Source organism: Lipotes vexillifer, unplaced genomic scaffold, assembly GCF_000442215.2.
Source record: "Lipotes vexillifer unplaced genomic scaffold, Lipotes_vexillifer_v1.1 scaffold629, whole genome shotgun sequence".
NCBI lineage: Eukaryota > Metazoa > Chordata > Mammalia > Artiodactyla > Lipotidae > Lipotes > Lipotes vexillifer.
In genome coordinates this window covers 2,039,115-2,061,123 of record NW_006774188.1, presented here as the reverse complement: position 1 = coordinate 2,061,123, position 22,009 = coordinate 2,039,115, and the positions used below count along the sequence as shown (strand labels likewise).

Sequence of the window (22,009 nt, the reverse complement as noted above, 5' to 3'; positions counted from 1 at the left end):
AGTCTTTTCTGACTGCTCTTTTTTTAAAACGGTTCCTCTATGTCTTTTTGTGGCTTGACAGCGCATTTGTTTTTATTGCTAATATTATTGAATTGTATGGATAAACATGTATCCATTCACCTATTGAGGGACATCTTTGTTGCTTTCAATTTTTGGCAGTCATGAATAAAGCTGGTATAAACATTCACATGCAGTTTTTTGTGTGGGCATAAGTTTTCAACTAATTTGGGTAAAGACCTAAGAGAGGGATTGCTGAGTTGTATGGTAAGACTATGTTTAGCTTTGTAAGAAACTGCCAAATTGTCTTCCAAAGCGGCTGTCTTAGTCTGCTTGGGCTGCTATAACCAAATAACACAGACTGAGTGGCTTAAACAGGACACTATTTTTCACAGTTTTGGAGGCTGGCAAGTCCAAAGTGAGAGTGCCAGCAAATTTGGTTCTTCTTAAGGGACCTCTTCCTGGCTTGTAGGCAGCTTCCTTCTTGCTGTTTCCTCACATGATAGAGCGAGGAAGCTCTGGTGTCTCTTCCTCTTCTTCTTAAGGGCAATAATCCCAACATTGGGGACCTCTCTCATTACCTCATTTGAACATCATTACCTCCCAAAGGCCCTACTTCCTAACACCACCACATTGGAAGTTAGAGCTTCAGTGTATCAGTTTCGGGAGGACACAAACATTGAGTCCGTAACAGTAGCGCTACCATTTTGCATTCCCACCAGCAATGAATGAGAGTTCCTTTTGCTTCACATCCTCCCCAGCATTAGTGGTGTCACTGTTTTATATTTTAGCCATTCTAATAGGCAGGTACTGGTATCCTGTTTCGATTTGCAATGTACTAATGACCTGTAATGTTGAACATCATTTCATATGCTAATTCACCATCTATATATCTTCTTTGGTGAGGTCTCTGTTCAGCTTTTTTGCCCATTTTATAATAGGGTTGTTTTCTTAGTGTTGAGTTTTAAGAGCTCTTTTAAATTTTTGGTTGTAAGTCCTTTATCAGATATTTTCTCCCATTTGTGGCTTTTCATTTTATTCTTTTAACAATGTCTTTCACAGAGTCAAAGTTTTTAATTTTAATGAAGTCCAGCTTTTCAGTTTTTTCATTTATGGATGGTACTTTTGGTGTTGTATCTGAAAACTCATTGCCAAACCAAAGGCCACCTAGATTTTTTCCTATGTTTATCTTCTAAAAGTGTTATTGTTTCGCATTTTACATTTAGGTCTATGATCTCTGTTAATTTTTGTGAAAGGTATAAGGTTAGTGTCTAGATTTTTTTTTTTTTTTTTTTTTGCCTGTGGATATCCATTTGTTCCAACACCATTTGTTGGAAAGACTGTCCTTTCTCTATTGGATTGCCTCTGCTCCTTTGTCAAAGATCAGTTGACTTTATTTGTGTGGGTCTGTTTATGGGTTCTTTGTGGTGTTCCATTGATCTATTTGTCTATTCTTTCACTGTCTTGATTACTGTCACTTTTTAGTTAGTCTAGAAGTCAGGTAGTATCAGTGCTCTTTGGCCTTTTTCTTCAATAGTGATGGATATTCTGAGTCTTTTGTCTCTCCATATAAACTATAGAATCACTGTTGATATCCAGAAAGTAATTTGCTGGGATTTTTATTAGGATTGTGCTAAATCTAAAGATTGAGTTGGATCATGAATCATGAATGGATGTTGGATTTTGTGGAATACTTTTTCTGCATCTATTGATATTATCATACGATTTTTCTTTTTTAGTTTGTTGATGTGATGAATTACATTAATCGATTTTCAAATGTTGAACCTTGAATAACCTGGAGTATATCCCACTTAGTCATGGTGTATAATTCTTTTTATACATTATTAGATTTAATTTGCTAATGTTTTCTTGAGAATTTTGCATCTATGTTAATGAGAAGTATTGGCCTGTTTCTTTTCTTATAATGTCTTTTTGTGGTTTTGGTGTTAGTGTAATGATATCCTCATAAAATGAGTTGGGAAGTGCTCACTCTGCTTCTATTTTCTGGAACAGATTGTAAAGAATTGGTATCATTTGTTCCTTAAATATTTGGTATTATTCACCAGTGAAATGATCTGTGTTTGACACTTTCTGTTTTAGAAAGTTATTAATTGTTTATTCAGTTTCTTTGGTCAATATAGGCCTATTTAAATGACTTATTTCTCCTTGTATGAATTTTGGTAGACTGTGTCTTTCAAGGAATTGCTCCATTTTATCTAAGTTATTGAATTTGTGGGCATAGAGTTGTCCACAATACTCCTTTATTATCCTTTGAATGTCCACAGGTTCAGTAGCCATGGTCCCTCTTTCATTACTGATATTAGTAATTTGTGTCTTCTCTCCTTTTTTCTTGGTTACCCTGACTAGAGGTTCATCCATTTCACTGATCTTTTCAAAGAATAAGCTTTTAGTTTTGTTAATTTTTCTCTATTTTTTCCTACTTTCAATTTCATTGATATTTTTTCTTCTTACTTTGGACTTAATTTACTCTTCTTTTTCCAGTTTCCTAAGTTGAATAATTGATTTTGGCTCTCCTTTTTTAATTTGTGCATTTAATGCTATACATTTCCCTCTAAGTACTGCTCTTGCTGCACCCCACAAATTTTGATGTTTTATTTTCATTTTCATTTAGTTCAAAAAGTTTTTTAATTTCCTGAGACTTCTTCTTTGACTTTTGTGTTATTTATAAGTGTGTTGTTTAATCTGCAAATATCTTAGGATTTTCTAGCTATCTTTCTGTTAATGATCGCTCATTTAATTTCACTGTGGTCTGAGAGCATACTTCATATGATATCTGTTCTTTTAAATTTGTTAAGGTGTGTTTTATGGCCCAGAATATGATCTAACTTGGTGAACGTTCCCTGTGCGCTTAAGAAGACTGTGCATTCTGCTGTTATTGGATGAAGTATTCCATAAATGTCAATTAGATCCAGTTGATTGATGATACTTTCCTGTTCAATTATATCTGTACTGGTTTTCTGCCTGCTGGTTCTGGCAATTACTGATTGAGTGGTGTTGACATCTCTAACTAATAGTGAATTTGTGAATAATCCTTGAATTAAAATAAATAGTGAATTTATTCTTCCAATTCTAACAGGTTTTACCTCATATAATCTTACACCTTCTTAATAGACACATGCATTTTAAGGATAGTGATGTCTTCTTGGAGAATTGACCCTCTGTCATTATATAATGCCTCTCTCTATCACTGGTAATTTTTGTTGCTTTGTCTGAAATTCATAGAGCTACTCCAGCTTTCTTTTGATTAATGTTAGCATAGTATATATTTCTCTATCCCTTCACTTCTAATGTCTCTGTGTCTTCATACTTAAAAGTAGTAGACACATATAGTTGGGTCTTGCTTTTTAATCCACTCTGACAGTCCTTGTCTTTTAATCAGAGTATTTAGGCCACTTACATTTAAAGTGATTATTGATAAACTTGGATTAATATAAACCATACTTGTGACTTTTCTATGTGTTGACCTTGTTTCTTTATTATCTTCCTCTATTCATCTGCCTTCTTTGGTTTTAACTGATCATTATATATGACCGCATTTTCTCTCCTGTCTTAGCATATAAATTACAACTTCTCTTTTAAGTAGTTGCCCTAAAGATTGTAATACACATTTATAACTACTACAAGTCTACTTTCAAATAACAGTATACCACCACTTTATGAGCGCTTCAAATACCTTATAACAGAGTATTCCCAATTCCTTCCTCCAGTCCGTTAAAGCATTGTTATCATTTATTTCACTTTTCTATAAGCTATGACCACCAAATATTTTGTTGCTGTTATTACTTTGAACAAACTGTTATCTCTTGGATTAATGAAGAATCTGAAAAAGAAAAGATTTAATTTTACTTTCATTTGTTCCTTCTCTAATACTCTTTTCTGTATACATGTGTATGAATATATGAGTTTCCGACATATCATTTTCCTTCTCTCTGAAGCTAGTGACAAATTCCCTCAGTTTTTGTTTGTCTGAGGAAGTCTTCATTCCTTTTGACTTTTGAAGGCAATTTTACTGAATACAGAATTCTAAGTAGCTGGGTTTTCATTCTTTCAAAACTTAAGTATTTTATTCCACCCCCTTCTTGCTTGCATGGTTTCTGAATAGAAGGCCTATGTAATTCTTATTCTTGTTCCTTTATTGATAAGGTTTCCCCCTACCTCATTGACTTCTTTCAAGATTTTGTCTTTGATTTTCTATAGTTTCAGTATAACATTCATGGTATAGATTTATTTTTTTGGTATTTATCTCTGAGCTTCCTACATCTGTGGATTGGTGTCTGTCATTAATTTTGGGAACTTCTCTGGCATTATTACTTCAAATATTTCTTCTCTTCCTTTCTCTCTTTCTTCTCCTCTAGCATTCCCATTACATATATGTTCCCCTTTTGTAATTGTCTCATAGTTCCTGGATATTCTGTTTCATCCTTTTCATTTTTTTTCTCTTTCCAGTCAGTTTTGTAAGTTTATGTTGTCATATGTTCAAGCTCATTGATTCTTTCATTGGTCATGTCCAGCCTACTGATGAGCCCATCAAAGGCATTCTTCATTTCTGTTACAGTGTTTTTTATTTCTAGCATTTTCTTTTGATTCTTTCTTAGAGTTTCCATTTCTTTGCTTATATTACTCATCTCTTCTTGCTGCTTGTCCACTTTTTTCATTTGAATTCTTAGCATATTAATCATAGTTATTTTAAATTCCTGGTCTGATCATTCTAAAATGTCTGCCATATATGAGTCTGGATCTGATGGTTGCTTTGTTCCTTCAGTCTGTATTTTCTTTTTTTGCCTTTTAGCATATCTTATAATTTTTTGCCGAAAACTGGACATGATGTATTAGGTAAAAACTGAACTGAAATACATAGGCCTTTAGTGTGAGGTTTTATGTTTATCTGGCTAGGAGTTAGGCTGTGTTTACTATTAGCTGTGGTGTCAGATGCTAAATTTTCCTCTAGTGTCCTCATTTTTTCATCTCCCTTGGTTTTTTCCTAGGTTTTCTTAGAGACTCCTTTAATAGGTGGTTCTTTCAGCTGTAATCCTTTGTTATTATTCAGCAGCTCTATTGATGTGGTAATATGGCATGGGGGAAAGGAAGTATTCTATAGTCCTATGATTAGGTCTGTCTTTTAGTGAACTTGAGATGGATATTTCCCTCCCCTCAGGTTGCTTAGGCTTCAGTAAAACTTCCGTAGGTTAAGCTCTGGTAGATAGTTTCTCTTGAAGGTAGGTCTTGTTAAGGAGAATAAGGAGCTCTGTTGCAAATAAGCTGAACTAATATGTGAAAATTCTCTGAAACTGAAAAAAAAAAGTACAGTATGTTTTATTATAATGATAGCAATGGTCACAAGCAGCAATAACAAGGGACATGAAAATCTTAGTTTTAAATGTAAGGTTCAATTTATTTTTGTATTTTGGGTTATGATGTGTAGAAATAGTCTAAGTGAAACTCTTTTAAATTAATTTAATTATCTACTTCCAGGTAATACAAAGTGTGAAACTTACAAATTCTGGATGAAGGAACAGACTTTGTTCTAGCAATGAAACATACCTAAAACATTTCTAGCATAATTTCCAGTTCCATCAAGCTCTGTACATCATGTAAAAATTAACTACAAATTCTGATATTATTTTATAACTGAAATATAGATTCTATAGTGTTTGTCACTCTCAAAGACAATTCTTTGGGTCCATTCAACTCCCTCAAAAAGTGTACAGTGAAATCATAACAAAATCACAAAAGCAAGAGTATTATCTTCTTTCCTGTTCTGTCCTATTTAGGTAGTATATATTTTTAAAATGGTTGGTAGATCCAAGGAAGAATGCCTATATATTTCTGACGTACTGTGCAAGCAACAAGAAGAATAGGGTTGTTATATAAATATAGCTTAACAAGTATTTATATACCACTTTTCATGTATTTGTTATCTAAGAGACAGATAACGTTCTTAAATAAAGGCAGTACCTGAGTAGTTTTGACTATTTTGCATCTTAAAGCAGTAAAACTGGTGATATTCTCAAATCTCGAAACTTACCTATAGTGTTGAGATTGTGATGCTGAATGGTCATCTAACTTACTAAGTGATTATTTCCTACAGCAGACTGTGGGATTCATGTTGATTATAGTGCTTTATATATTAAGTTCAGTCGTTCAACTAAGAACTTAATTTTGTGCCTTTTGTACGCCTGGGTTAGTGGTAGTTGATGAGGCAGCAGGATGAATATGTTAAGGTTTATGTCGTCATTCCAGACTTGTGCGGGAGACAGATACAAAAACATAATTATAATACAACTTGGTAAATGCAGTGATAGAGATATGTACATGGATGGTTCTTAAAATTACCCTATGTCTGAGAGTGAAATTCCTAAAATTTTAAATTCTAAAAGCCAAAGGTTTACTATACATCAGTTATTAACTCCTCACACTTCATCTAATAACATCTATTTGGGCAATACAGTCCTTGCTGCCTTGACACACACACACACACACACACACACACACACACACACACACACACACACACACACACATGCATGCGCACACAGGTATTTACAGCTGTACAGGCCAAGGTGATTACCTGATCCTGAGAAACTAATCCTTTAGGCTGGGCTGTGCCAATTAGATACCTGTTGACAGGTAAATTAATATTATAGTTGAGCACTCCAGCTCTGGAGTCCGATTGGTCTGGATTCTAACTCCTTCACTGGTCATCTGTACGTGTACTTGCCCTGTAGGGTAGTTTTGTTATTAAGAGAAATAATATTCGTAAGCATTTAGCACAGTATTCAGCACATGGTCTCAGTAAATGTTAGTATCATTACAAGACAGAGACTCTAGCTTATCTGAGGGTGAGACTAAGTTGTAAAGTCTTGTAGTCTAAAGCTGATGGCTACAAGATGGGCCCCGAGCAAGAGAGAAGTCAGTTAGCAGAGAGTGTAGCTGACCTGCCCAGACCATGGGGCCACAGAGAGGTAGTAAGAATTGCAGGCTTCCCATTTTCTATAAGATACAGTTGTACTTCTTGTTCTTTGTTTCTTGGCGATTCCCTTATATACTTTCAGTAATGTCCTTTTCACTTGAGCTAACTTGATCAGGTTTCTAGTCCTTGCAACAAGTGACCTTGACTAAAACAGTTCTCAATAAATCCTTTTTTGGCTGTTTGATACTGGTGAGAGCAAATAGTCATGTACAAGTTTTGTTCTACAAAACCTAACTATGAGGTACCAGTGTCAGAACTCCAGTATCCTTTATTTTATGAATTTTATAATCTATTCTAACCAAGTAAGCAATATCAGCAGGCATAAGTAATATTCTATTCTTCTTCCTTGTATCCTTGTTTCAGTGGTGTATCTGCCTCTTATGTCCATACTGCAACGAAAAGAAATAATAGTTTGTTAGTACACAAAGAAAAAGCATCCTTTAGAGCCAAAATGTAACATAGTCTTATTATATTGTATATATTGTTTCCTGTGCATTGAAGCCTAAGAAGGACATTTTGGGTCATATCGTTGATTCATCCAGTTCAGAACTCTGATTTGACAGTAGTCCTCAGTGAGATTTTATGGGAGATATAGTTGCCATCCATGATGTCAAGGTCTGAACATTTACATTTTTCCCCAAACATGTCATTTTTGACTTTTATCTTCTCTTGGGATATTGAGTTCTGTAAGAATTCTACCTATTGTGTAAAATGGGCTTTATTTTATTTATTCTCAAAGTACTTTTTTCAAGCACCAATGAAAGGTTCCTAATTCTAAGGTTTGGTGAATACAGCTTAAACACATTATCTAAATCTGTCATGATTTTTATAGGCTTTGAACATATCCCCTCTCGACTTTCATCTTTTCAGATAGAAGAGAATCATCCTCTTATCATTTGGAAGATCTCCATCCTCTTAAAAAACATTATTTCTTTTCATTCTTAAGAGGTAGTAGTTGAACTGCACAAGTTTATTTATATATAAACACAATTGTGATCTCCCCTTTTATGTATGTTCAACTTAATAAACTATTGAATTGACTTAAAAATTACTTTGTATCCCCTCTAAAAGTTCTTTCTCTGATGTTTTTTAATCTTTCAGAAATTCTTCTGACATGAAAAAAGTTAATTATTATAATAATCAAGGTTGAAATTTTTTCTGAAAATACAAATTACTTGTATTTATTTTGTGGTTTATTTTGGATGCCATCAGTTATTATACCCTGAATTGTGGATCATATCAACAGGAGTAGATACTTCAGTCAGTTTTATAAGGTCTTTATGAATAAATTAAAATTTGTTTATTTTTATTTATCCCTAAATATACCACTTAAGAAATTAAAGGTGAAAGTATTTTTGAAGGACAGAAGTATTTTAGATTGCAGAATATGTTTTGCTTTAATGTTTAATAGTTGAAAATAAGTATGTAAATAGATAATAGGGAGAATGGTTTACAAATTTAATAAATCTCTTTATAATAACTTTGCTTCCTGATTCTTTGTTCTGAAGTAGGCTATTTCTTCTTCGTGGAAAGCTTATTATATCATTATTCGGAAATAAGACTGTCATAGGTTGTCTAATTCATATTTTCTCTTTACAATCAAATTGTGAAGGTATTATTAACTCTTAACCATGAGCTTTAAATTGACTAAAAAGCACCTTAATTATTTCATACAAATAATTTAAATTTGAGGTCAGCTTTCTAGCTATTGTTTTTGTTTCTTATGGGATCCCAGTGTGAACCCAAAATGACAATGAATGAAATTGTTTTGTTAAGCCATAATTCATGGCTTCTAATAGCTTTATATGGGTACACATGACAGCTGTTTGAAGTTTTTATATCCTTTACTTAATATTAATTTCTAGATCCAGTGCACTCTGTAGAGAGAGATCTGTACCTTACACATGGGAGTTCCGTTACCTCTTCCTTTGGCTATTTAAACTCACACTTGGAGCCTGGCCCCCTCCCGCCTCTGTTTTTCATTACAGGAGGAGTCACTTTGGCTTTCTCTGAAACTTTAAGGTAATGGAGTAGGGTTGGAGTAAGACTTTAAACTCTGGAATCAGAATGTCTAAGTTCAGCTCCTATTTCTGAATGCTAGCTGGGTGGCCTTGAACAGACTGAGTTAACTTCGTCTGTAAAATGAGTACTCACCTCATAAAGACTTTGTAGACTAATTGGGATAATGTATGGAAAATGTTCAGTGTAGTACCTAGCATATAGTAGGAGTTCAGCAAATGTTAGCTCTTAATTCAAGATGCTAATAGAGAGATGAGGTGGGGAGGGGGTGGACGCAGGAACTGTGTTAGAAGTGGCTTATAGCATGGGTGATTGACAAGGAGTAAAGCATATGGAAAGAACAGACTCTGGACGCATATCCCTGCCAGAATCCTTATCAGTTGAGATGAAGATAGGATTATGATAAATGGTGGCCTCTGATTTAGAGATCTACCAGGTAAGACTTTGTGGCTTATTGATAGATAACTATCTACAGGTTGAAAAATATGTTGCATATAATAAGAAATAGTAGGGATCTTCTTGGCAAAGGAGTGATAGACATATTCCTTTGCAAATTCTAGTGTAGATTCTAAAGAAGGTTGTGGTTGTGCAGTCCCTGCATAAACGAAAAGTGTCATGGGAGCCATCGTGTGAAGTATGAAACCTGTACAAAGTATTATCTTTATTAAGCAGTAATAATCAAAAGACTGCTCTCCATCTCAGACTTCTCCTCTTTACCCTGTTTGCTATGTTTATCTTCCTCCTCCCTCCCCTTTCCATGCTCCATTAATTAAGGTTTCATGCCTTTTGCCTCATAGTTCTTTTTCTTTATTTATGGATATCCCCTGCTCTTCCTCCATTTAAACCAGAATGGGTAAAATATAGCCATTTTTTGAATAACGTCTTTATAGTATTTTTCTCAGCTCTGCCACCAGAGGCTGTAGATTGTAAAGTACTAGCTCTCTTTCTAGAGATATAATACAACCCAGAAGAGGAGAAATGAGGGAGGAACAGGTGACTTATACCAGATTGGAGCCTCAGTGACAGCAGGAGCTGTGGCTTGTCATGTAAAGCCGTACCCCATTGCCCATCTGTTTTCTTCCACAGTGGAGGAGGAGGCAGCTGGGAAAGAAGACGTACTCTGCAGTCTGAGGTGGCAGCAAGAGCTAAAGATGGGCATGATGGCAGGGTGACTCTTGGAGCTGCTGGAACTTTATGGATTGGTCTAGCATACAATATGAGGGAGGTTTGTTGTTCCAGTCCCTATTTTAGTAGGCCAAGATATTTGTCTGTTTTATCAGTGCTTTAGCATGGTGCCACACTTAATTTGTCTTCTCTCCTCACATCCCACAAAAGTCTTAACTATTTTGTTATTATTTCCTTCTTCCAAAATGACTGTATTTTCATTTTCTTCTCTCATGGAATATCCAGAATTTCTTGTTGTAATTCTTGTATCTTAGGGTATTAAGATGGACCTTTACCCTATCATCAAGGAACCCTAATTAGGCCTTCCTGATGAACATAATTGGAAGATAACAGCATAAAAATTACAAGTAGCTGTAAATCCAACATGAAATATCACATTCCTAACTCTCCAAGTACGTGCTAACCACAGAGGCAACTATAAAATTCCCCCAAAGCAAAAGGGAATGCAGCATGCCAGCTGACAGCTCTATCCAGTGAGATCCTGACAGCGCACCCGCTCACTCCATCACCTCTTGCAGGGATTCTCAAGGAATGAAAGGCTGGTATTACCATGAGGTCCTTCCTCCTGGCTATTTCTTTCAAGGAGACATGACATGTGATGAAAGAATAAGAGGAATATGAGAATGGAATTGTGATTTTTTTTTTTTTTTTACAAGAATGGGGGAAAGAAAGGTTGGGGTTTGGCTCTTTACTAAATTTAATGATATTAAGCCTTGTCTTTGTTTCTACTGGTTTCCATTCCTCCATTCTCTTGTTTCTTACCGAAGAGAAAAGCTGTTCAAGGATTCCTTGGGATCCTTTGGGTTAGTAGGAGGTTCTGAGTTAGGAGAAAGTATTACTAAAAAACAAACAACAAACTCCCCTGAAATCTCTAGCCATGGACTTACAGGGCCTGCGTAATCTGAATGATCAAAGAAACTATTGGCAGCATCCCCTTTATGAGCAATCTGTCTGTGGACTGTCTGGAACCTCTTGGCAAAGTAACATATATGTATATAAAAGTTAAATGACTAAATTTATTTCAGAAACATTAAGAATGACTGCAGGAAACCTGTTTAGTGGTACAAAGCAAACAAATACCTTTGGTCTTTTTTCTTTTGACACTGTCCTGCCTACTTTATCCTGAGCTGCATAATTCACTAAATTATTACATATTTTCCATTAGCTATTCTTTTAGTCCTCAATCCAGAGTCAAGTCTGTCAGAATATCATTGAGGTCAGTGAACCATGAGTCTGGTTGCTTTTGCAAGGCATTTCTGTTGCTAGTAAAAGAAGGAAGCACCTCATAAGAATGCTGCACCGTCATTCCCACAGTGTGATATGCTAATTCTTAAGAATGTTGCTAACACTGCAGTGTGTTTCATATGATTGAATTTAGAACTTTTCACTCAATTGGTTCAAGGCTTCAAACTGGCAGTAATAACAGTCTTTTGAGTTGTTGCTTTTGTAGAGCAGTGATGGAATTCATATGGCAGGTGACAGTTGTTCATTCAAGTTCAGGAAGAGATCTCTATCAGCCGCAGTGGTTGAAAAACAAAAGGAAAGTAGCCCAGATGTTCACTTTTTAATAGTATATCTTTCCTTCATATTTTAAATGAGAACAGAGCTCAGTCATTAAATGAGGATATAAATATTAATGTCGTCATGTTAAAATCCAAAAGAACAGAGCTCACACATTTATGTGATTTTTTTTTTTTTTTTTTAATGGCCATCTATAAATCAAGTAAAATCAAGAAAGCTCCCCCGTGCCTCTAGACGTCTCACCACAGCTAGTTTACTTTTGGTCTTTTACTCTTGCCTTCTCTAACAAGTCTCAGAGAGTTGGGTGAGAATTTAGTCAGTCATATTTGGCCACACAGTGGCAAAGAAAATGTAAATCCCAAAAGTCCAGATAGTCTTTGTGGATATAATTTAATCATACAAATTCCTTGCTGTAATATGAGCAGGAAGTATTACTAGTTTAGACAACGTACTGCTATTCTGTACTTTCAGTATAGCACAGAATTTTGGTCAAGTTAGTGATGATAGAATATCAGAACTTTCAGATAGTCAGAGTTGCTGTTCACTCTTTTATTGCCTATGGTAAACAGTATGAATAAGATTTGCTTTGGGTGTGTATCTTATATCTCCTTGTCTGGTATATTTGGGAGTATATCTTTGGCTCACTGAAATGGGGCACTTTGATATATTTTTCAGAGAATATGGTATTTTGGCAAGTAATCTCTTCCTGGACTAAACAATAGCCAGATTCTTGAGAATTGTTCAGCAGAACTGATCCCGGGATACAAAACTAACATTTTTTGAGAATTACTGTGTGTCAGGCATTGTGCTCAGCTTTCTCCATGCAATATCTCATCCTCAAAATAACTTGATGAGTAAGATACTATTATTAACCCCATTTTACAGATAAGAAATATGCTATTATCAATGCCATTTTCCAGATGAAGAAACAGGGGTGAAGTGAAATATAACTTATGCAAGGTCACACAACTGTTAAGTGATAGAGGATTTGAGCTCCAATTTTTATAATTCCAAAGCCCATACTCTTAATCACTGTGCACTACAGTCAAGGTACTGTATGAATAAGCATTTGCCTTACTTTGTTTTTTTTTTTTTGATGTCTTTCCCTGCTCCAGCCTCAAATAGGGCCATGAATCCCAGCAGTTGACACAGTCTTTGGAATGGCTATTGGATGTGATGGCACCTAGCAGCTATAGCCATTCAAGGCAACCCTTAGGTAGAGAATTAAAACCTCATTCTACTGCTCTGTACTTATTTGGAGGAAGCCAGGACCTGTGTGGGTACTGAGGGAAATCTTAAGAGTCCTGAGTCCAAAAAATAGACAGCTTTTCTGGTTCAGAATCACCAAAAAGTTAACTAATAACCCCCTCCTCCCACCAAGTGAATTTAAGTTCTAGATAGTGATGTCTTATTGAAGATTTTTCTCAACTGGCAACCCTATTCCAAACCTCTCTGCCTTGACAGTTCTGAGCTCTATGAATTCAGTTTTTAGGAGAGTTCTCCCTCCTGAGTGCTGCTTCTCTCACAACAGACAGTAAATACAGAAGAAATCTTATGCACTGGGACCCAAAATCTTTCTATCCTTGAAACATTTTTCATTATAGCAGAACCCATTCATTTATGGTGGATATTAAGCTTCTCAAGCCCTTTCTATTGAGTCTTTGGAAGACTAATAATTCTAATTGACTAGCTGCAGGGCTGGTGTCTCTGACTTAATGTTACATGAAATGATGACAGAGTAGTGCTTTTAAATGGGGCTCTCATGAATTGACTAGCAGGGAAGAGGGCTCTTCTAAAGGTACTTGCCTGTAACTATGGAGATCATCCCTTTCAAAGAGCTACCTATGCTCCTGCCAGAGCTGCCCTCAGCAAATTACTTGATAAAAGAGGATTATCCTCAAGAGAGGTAGTCTTGAATATGAGATAATTAATAATGACCTAATCAATTCAAGTTGAACTGGGCAGTCAGTTGTGTGATGCCCGGGCTAGTTTGCACTGGTTCTTTACAGACGAATAGTGCTGACTTATGTATGATTTGTACATCTGAAACATTCTCTTGCTAGAAGGTTGATGCAGTGCTTTTTTTTTTTTTTTTTTTAAACCAACACTAGAGTCCTCTTAGAGTGGCAGGGCACTCTTGATTGGTCAACAGGGCCATACTTAAATGCTTTCTAAAAATTTATGTTCCAGAAAGCAGAAGATAAGACAAGTAGTGGAGTAAACACTAGAGTCTGATCATTAGCTGTATTACCGTTGAGAAGTTCTCTTAACCTCTCTTAGTCTATTTCTTCTGGAAAATGAGGCAGTTTAAATAAATCTGTGTTTCCCAAATTCTGAAACCTACCACACAGATTACTAGAGGTGACTTTAGGTGGCATATGTGATAATGTGAGGTGGTTTTCTGATAAAACATTAAAATGAACATTGAATCTCATACCTGAGAGAGTTATTGCTTGTTCAGTCTTTCTGATTATATCAGTCTCAATTTGATATCAAGATACCTTTAATAGTTCTTTAACACTGGATAGTTGTTTGGGGATGGAGGTAGGCAGATACTGTGGATCGTTTATTCCTCAAAAATCTCTACAGAAGCGAAGTTAATTCCATTCCTTAGAAGGGAAAAGTACAGAAGTGCTTTTTTGCTCTGTGTCTACCTCATTTCACCTCTACTTGGAAGGAAAGTCCTGTGTTATACAACTGGTGAGTTAAGAGGAAGAACCAAACATGTGAGGTCAAGCCCTTTCTGGCTCCTCTCATGGTGCGGCCCATTCTCAGAAGACACGCTCCTCCTCCACCATGTGCATAGAAGGCCTTTGTTGACAAACTCTGCTTAGGACTGGGTGGGAACTATTAGGAAACCCACGAGACCATCAATCCAGAACACAAAACTGCATTCTCCAGTTCATCTTTATTGGTAATCAAGCTGATATTTTGATTGCCTTTTTATTCCTCTCTCTGCTTTTCATTTGGTTTCAAACTCATAGGAGATATAAAGGGAGAGGCAATTATCACCCCTTAAAACCTCACTAAGAGTCTTTTTTAATATAAATCTGACTTGAGCTCAGAGCTCTTTATAAGCAATAGTATCTGTATAGAGTTTAATAACATGGTTTGTTTTTAGTGAAGTTATATTTTTAGTTACCATCTATAAAATAAATCAATTTAAGTTTTAAAAAGTGCATTTTTAAAACATGAAATTGTACAGATGGTATATGGATATGGGGAGAATTACAAAGGTGATACTTAAATGACTGAAGTTTAGAAAACACTGAATAAGATTATCTCTAGCATCTCTTCCAGATTTAAATTCTTTTGAATGTGTATTCCAATAGAATAAAAAATGTTATGTGGTAAACCAAGTAAAAGAAAAGACCTTCTAACATAGTGTGTACTGTGTAATTATCTTTCATTTTGAAATGTATCATTATTGAGGAGGCTAAACTTTCATGCTATGACAGTTTTTTTCATTTATAAATATGAATACCCCTTTCTTAATATTTTACTAGGCAGCTGCGTGTTGATATGTTTTGGATAGCATGTTTGTTCGTGATGATGGCTTGTTTCATTTTGTTTGTTTTTCTTTCACCAAAAGCCTTCTAGTTCTGGGTGAGGTTTTTGAACTGGAAATCTTGAAAGGCAGGAACCATGTCATCACTCTATACTCTGCCTAGTACAGAGTTTGACATAGTAGTAGTCAGTAAATATTTGAATGAATGAATGAATAAAAGAGTCAATAAAAATAAACTGAGCTCTGTCTTGAAGGTACAAGCATAGTTTTCATTTCTGAAATGAAATAGTCAATAGGGCTAGCTGTACAGAAGTTTGAGGTCTTAGGACAATTAGAAGGTAATACTTTCACATGAATGAAGTTTGGAGCTAGTTACATGGAACATTTAGAGTAACCTTTTCCGGAAGTAATCACAAAAAGAAGGTAGCCGTACTAATTTTGCTTTTGTTTTTGGTCGTATATGAGAAGCTAGGATCTTTCTTTCTTTCCCTCTTTGTTTTTTATAAAAAAAGAGCTACCTTTCTTCCTTATTTTTTCCTCTCTCATACATACTTATCATACATACTTATCATCTCCACATCAGGGAAAGCACCCCAATTTTCCTTGCCTTAGGGAGACTATTAGAGCTTAATTTAAAATGCAGCTCATTCTTTCCCCACACACTCTGAATTACAGTTTCTCATCTGATAAAGGGGCCCAACTCTTTCTTAACTGGCATGCTAGACGAACTGAAATACTGGCAGTAAATTTGTTTATTCCCATTTATTCCCTCAACAAATGTCATGTTTCAAGGGCTTTGTTCTAAGACTCCTGAAATGAGTTTTATGTATCAGAGAGAGAGAGAGAATATTAACCAGAAGGTTTTAATTCTTAGTTATACCGACTTTCTAATAACTATGCAATTGGTTTGAGTGATCACATACCCAGATCATGTAATTTATTTTAAAAATACTTTTCATATATGTAGAAAAGTACATATTCTTTCTTTGACAGTCCAGTGTTTAACTTTCTTTGACAGTCCAGTGTTTAACTGTGATTCTAATTTATTATGCACAATGACAACATCTTAACTGGAGTTATTTTGTATGTTCAGGTTAATACTTTTTGTTATTGAAAATTTAAGTCAGTACGTTTTATATTTGTGAAATCCTTCTGCCTGATATCTTTGTATTTTCTAGTTATTACTATGTGGTCTTTAGTATGTGACGTAAACTCTAAGGATGCTGTCTATCACATTTTGGTTTGTTCTCATTGCATTATAAAGAACAGCAGTAACATTAATGGTATATAGAAGTCGGGTTTTTAAACCAATCGTCATCTACAGAAATTCTCTATCTCTGTTCTAACTTTAAATTTAAAATATCCAGGTAAACAATCAACACAGATTCTATTCATCATCATTGAGAATATAATAGGTCTAATTTTGGCCAAGAAAAAAAAAAAAAAACTTTAGAAGTATCAAATTTTTTTCTTCAAAAGAGAGAGATGCTTGTCTTAAAATTGTAATCTTTAGATATCTCTAGAGTCATTGTGGTCTGTCATGAAAGTATGCAAGAGCCATTTGCTATAATGGCAAGCTGGAAGTTTTGAGAACACTGTGTCTAATTCAAAAGCAACAATTATAGGTTCCACATATAAGTGATATCATACAATATTTGTCCTTCTCTTAACAGCAGAAGTAACACAACATTGTAAATCAACTGTACTCCAATAAAAATTTTTAAAAAACAATTATAAAGAACAGAACCTTTGCCTAGGGAGCCGTGTCCACTGGCGATATGGTTATTCTCTGATTAGATGCTTTGAGTGCCAGATACCATTCTTTTTTTTTTTTAATCTTTATTGGATTATAATTGCTTTACAATGTTGTATAAGTTTCTGCTGTACAACAAAGTGAATCAGCTATATGTATACATATATCCCCTCCCTCTTGAGCCTCCCTCCCACCCTCCCCATCCCACCCCTCTATTGCTCAGCCATGAAAAGGAACGAAATTGAGTCATTTGTAGTGATGTGGATGGACCTAGAGTCTGTCATACAGAGTGAAGTAAGTCGGAAAGAGAAAAAAGAGTACCATATATTAACGTATATATTGAATCTAGAAAAATGGATACCATTGTTATCTGGGATATGAAGTGTTGATATGGCAGCACATTATAATAGAAAAGAAAAGGCCATGAACTTGAGGGGCAGACCAACCTGAATGTGAAATTCAGCTCTGTCACTTTTACTCTGGTATCTAGGGCAAGTTACTTAACTTCCTCTGTAAAATGAAAATTATAATACTTCTTTAGAGTTTCTGTGAAGATAAAAGCACCCAGAGTGAGTTCTTGTCAAATGGTAGTTGTACAAGGGATACAATGTGGTGATGATACGTTTTGATATTCCCTCAGGTGAAGTAAAGGACAAAAATGTTCAGGTGGTTGAGCTCCCCATTGTAGACAGTCTTCATCCTCGTCCTCCATATTTACCCCTGGCTGTACCAGAAGACCTTGCAGATCGACTTGTACGAGTCCATGGTGATCCTGCAGTGTGGTGGGTGTCCCAGTTTGTCAAATACTTGATCCGCCCACAACCTTGGCTGGAAAAAGAAATAGAAGAGGCCACCAAGAAGCTAGGCTTCAAACATCCAGTTATTGGGTAAGAACCTGATTTGTTCCTCCTAAAAGGGATATGTAGTAGCAGGGATACATACCTTTACAATACAGTGTGAACTTTACAAGATATAGTGTAATTTTCATAGCCCCACCCAAAAACAGAGGTTCCAGAGTTCACCTTAGGCCACAGGGAGATTATTCTTCCTTTGTTCATTTAGAACAGCTGAGTCATCGTAATTTAGTCACCCTTAATCATTTATTCATTTATTCATTCCACAAATATATAAAACCATATTTCTGAAATTAACAGTCTCTCCTGGGGAAACCAGCAAAATCTTATTTTGTTGGGAGTATTTTAGATGCTATACATGACTCCTGTCTTACTCTCTAACAGGGCTACGAGATGAAGCTCTCATATTTATAGCTTTTCTATTGCACCTTATTCTTAGATTTCATTAATTGCCACTGGTGATTATTTTGCATTTTTGATGCTCTGTTTTCTTTTTTGTTTTGAAAGCTACTTTGAGAATAAAGATATCATTAGTAATGTAAGATAATGTTAAAATTATTGTTTAAAGTTATCTCTTGGCCCACTTGGGAGTTATCATGTATATATGTACAGTCTCATGCTTATGTTAAGGGAGATATATCAGGAAATCCTGGAAGCAAAAAAAATCCAAAAGAGCATCTTTGCTCACAAGCATGTGCTCCTATACCCATACATAAAAAGTTATGGAGTAAGGAGTTTTCCTGGGTCCTGATGCCAGATTTCACACCACGGGAAATGTTCTTTGCCTAATGGGAAGAATACTAGATTGAGAGTTAAGTGACCTCAGTAATATCCCTGGATTTTCCCTAATTCTGGGCCAAGTTACTTAATAATAGTATTATTGAGCTTTGATTTTTTTTCCATCTGTAAAATAGGGAAGACAATACCTGCCCTAAAAATGATGATGTGATAATATAAGGATGAAAAAGGATTTTAGTTCTGTGGGAAAAAATACACTGTAAAATATTATTACCTTTCAGAGAGACTGATGATGCTTAAGTAATTCCTGAAAATAGATTTGTAGGCTAGACTGGCATTCTGCAGCTTCTGGTGTTTGTAATAAAGTCAGCTATTGATTAATATTAATACATGTGTTGATTCATTCACTTATCTGCAGAATGTTTATTGAATACTTGCTACTGTGGGGGACAGAGGTTAAATGTTTTTTAATGGCTCCTTCTAACTCCTCACAGTCCATGGGAAAAGAGACTTACACAACTAACATTATATGAGCAGAATGTGATAAATGCCCTGAGAGAAAGCATAAAAAATTTTATGAGAGGTCGAGGGAGGGGAAGTGCACTTCCATTTCCCAAGAAAGCACCAAGAAAGGCTTCATAGCTGCAATGTTTGAACAGGATCTTGGAAGATGGAGAAAGATAACGCTATAGTAGTTACATTACCAAAGTAACTTCAACTGCATTATCTCATTGATTTCTGTAACACAGTCCTGTGATGTGGGCAGAGATAACCATTTTACAGGTGAGGAAACTAAGGAAAGAAAATCTCTTCCCAAAGTTCCAGAGTTTATAAAGGCAAAACCAGGACTTACACCTGCTTAACTTTGTCTGGATTTCCTGTAGTTTTACATACCAGAAAGCTACCCTTATTAATTTTTCATGGAGTATCCACCACATTGAGAATTGGCCAAATATAGAAACTTGAAGTACCGCAGACAGCTAAGTTATTTGCACACTTAAGTAGTGTGCTGTAATGAAAGAGGGGTGCATTAGAGTTCAAGAATCTGGGGGTCCAATCTGGTTTCCACCACTAACAAGTTATGTGACTTTGGACAACTTACTTGGTCATTCTGGGCCTTCATTAATTGTCACTCTTTTTTCATTTATTAAAACAAAACAAAAGAAAATGCTAGGTTAGATAGTAGTATCTAAGGTTTCTACTTACACAATACTAAACAGTTAGATTTTTGTGTCTGCCCATCATCCATTCATTCATTCATTTGTTGTGTTTGGTGCAATTGGGAATAAATAAAACCAGATTCCTTGCCCTGGAGGAGCTTTGATAGATAGTGAAAATCAGGCAAGTACACAAATAACTTTTACTTTTGTAAAGACTGGGTTAAAATGTATGTGAAAGAAACCAGCCTCCCTTTGCCTTATATTGTCATTTTGCTCCCTGAAATATCTTCAGAGACATCAGTTTCTTTACCTGTCAGATGAAAGAGTTACATTAAACCAAATGACTTCTAATAACCTTCACAGGCCTAACATTCTGATTCTTCCATAAAAATTCCATTAAGGTCCTCTCTCAAATTATTGGTCCAGGCCTAATTTCAGGAATACTTGGAAAATTGAGAAAATTGCTTAGTAGTACTCTGCCACTATGTCAGATGCTCCTCTTCCTTTGATTTTTCCTTCTTGTTATAGCTCTCCTTTGTTTTTATCTTTATTTTCATACTCCTACCCCGTTTCTTCCCTGTTTCTTAGTCTTCATATGTATAGAAGTTACTGACCCCTGTTCTAAGTAGTAGAGCTAAAACAAGAACAAGTAAAATCAGAGTTTCAAATAGTGTTTCTTCTCATGAAACTTTTCATTGAAATTCAGTGGAATTGTTCTTTCTGCCCTGTCTCATCTCCATGGAGCACAGTGAACAATTCCAAATTTCCTGAGAGAACCAGTGACTAAGAAGAACGTGGGAAGGAAAAGATGATACGATAGGTGTTCATACGATAGTATTCACATCTGGACTATCACCTGAAATGCAAAGGAAAGAACAGCCACGAAGATGTCAGAGTAACTCCAGTGAAGTTAAACCCTCACTCCAGATACATAATAAAAAGCTGGCCCTAGGCTTGACTTAAGACATGCCCACGTATAGTGACCTAAAGGAAACAAATCTACCTTTTTTCTTTTCCAATATATGAATAGTGGTTTATTAATTTGGGAAGAGGGGAGATGTGGGGAGAGCAAATTTAAGTAGTGTTTTAACTTATGAAAACAAACTCTAACTATTATTCCTGTTTTCATTAAAATACTGTTGGAAGTCAATGCCTTATTCAGCGCAGGACAATGTAAATCTGTGTCCCCAATTTTACAGTTTTGGAGCTTTTCTTAAATAGGACAGATGAGATCAGTATCTGCTTGTGTTTGATAGAGTAAAAAGCCGGGAAAGGACATTCATTATGCCTACAACAAAAAGGCTGGCATGGCTCCATGAACTTAAAATAGTAAGAACTCTTAAAAGGTTTGCCTTGCCTTGATTGTGCTATAGGAAGAATCCATACAGGTCTGTGTTTTCCTTGCACAACTTTAAATTCAACAAGCTGGCATTACAGTGACAATACAGGATAAAATGAAGAAAAAGAAAACTTGGCATCAAAACATTACAAATGGTATATTTAATGTTCTGTAATAACAACTGTGAATCTTGGCATCCTTTATTGTCAAATATATTAAAAATTATATCCAGTTTTTTCTGGAAGGCTGGTTGGTATTTGCTGCCTTATATGCGGTCTAATTCTGGAATCTCCCATTTATTCCTTATTATGCCAATTACTTTCTCTTTATAAGAAAGCATTCTTCAAAGACTTAACTTATTTTTTCTGATTCCCCCTTGTATTAATATGCAAATATATTTAGAATATATGTGTTTGAATTTTTTTAAATATTGGTTTTATTTTTTTCTAATGGTGAAAATGAAAGAAAAATTGGTTTAAAAGGTCCATAACGCCACCATGAATAGAGGTATAAAGTTGAGTACCCTAAAAGTACTCAGTGGATCAGAACATTATCAGCAGAATCTGACTTTCTCCCTCTGCCCCTGCAGAGTCCATGTCAGACGCACAGACAAAGTGGGAACAGAAGCAGCCTTCCACCCCATTGAGGAATACATGGTACATGTTGAAGAACATTTTCAGCTTCTTTCTCGCAGAATGCAAGTGGATAAAAAAAGAGTATATTTGGCCACAGATGACCCTTCTTTATTAAAGGAGGCAAAAACAAAGTAAGTTAGATGAACTAATGATTCTAGAGTGAACCATCTCTTTTCAGTTGAAAGGAATCCTTAATTCCCATGACTTGTGATTCTTGTTACAATGAATGTTGTTACTGATTATTGGGGGGTTTAAATTCAAACAGCTGTGTGCTTGTGCAACTGTTATTATGATCAAAGCATATGTGAG

At 35.5% G+C, this 22,009-nt stretch overlaps 1 protein-coding gene across 1 annotated transcript in view; it reads left to right on the top strand.

The window, feature by feature from the left end:
• The window catches only part of FUT8 (fucosyltransferase 8), a 159,639-nt gene that overhangs the window by 118,942 nt on the left and 18,688 nt on the right, over positions 1-22,009 (top strand). The window contains exons 6-7 of the mRNA XM_007449024.1: positions 17,615-17,861; positions 21,655-21,831. Of these exons, the coding sequence (XP_007449086.1) occupies positions 17,615-17,861; positions 21,655-21,831 (424 nt within the window). The remainder of the gene's footprint in view (positions 1-17,614; positions 17,862-21,654; positions 21,832-22,009) is intronic.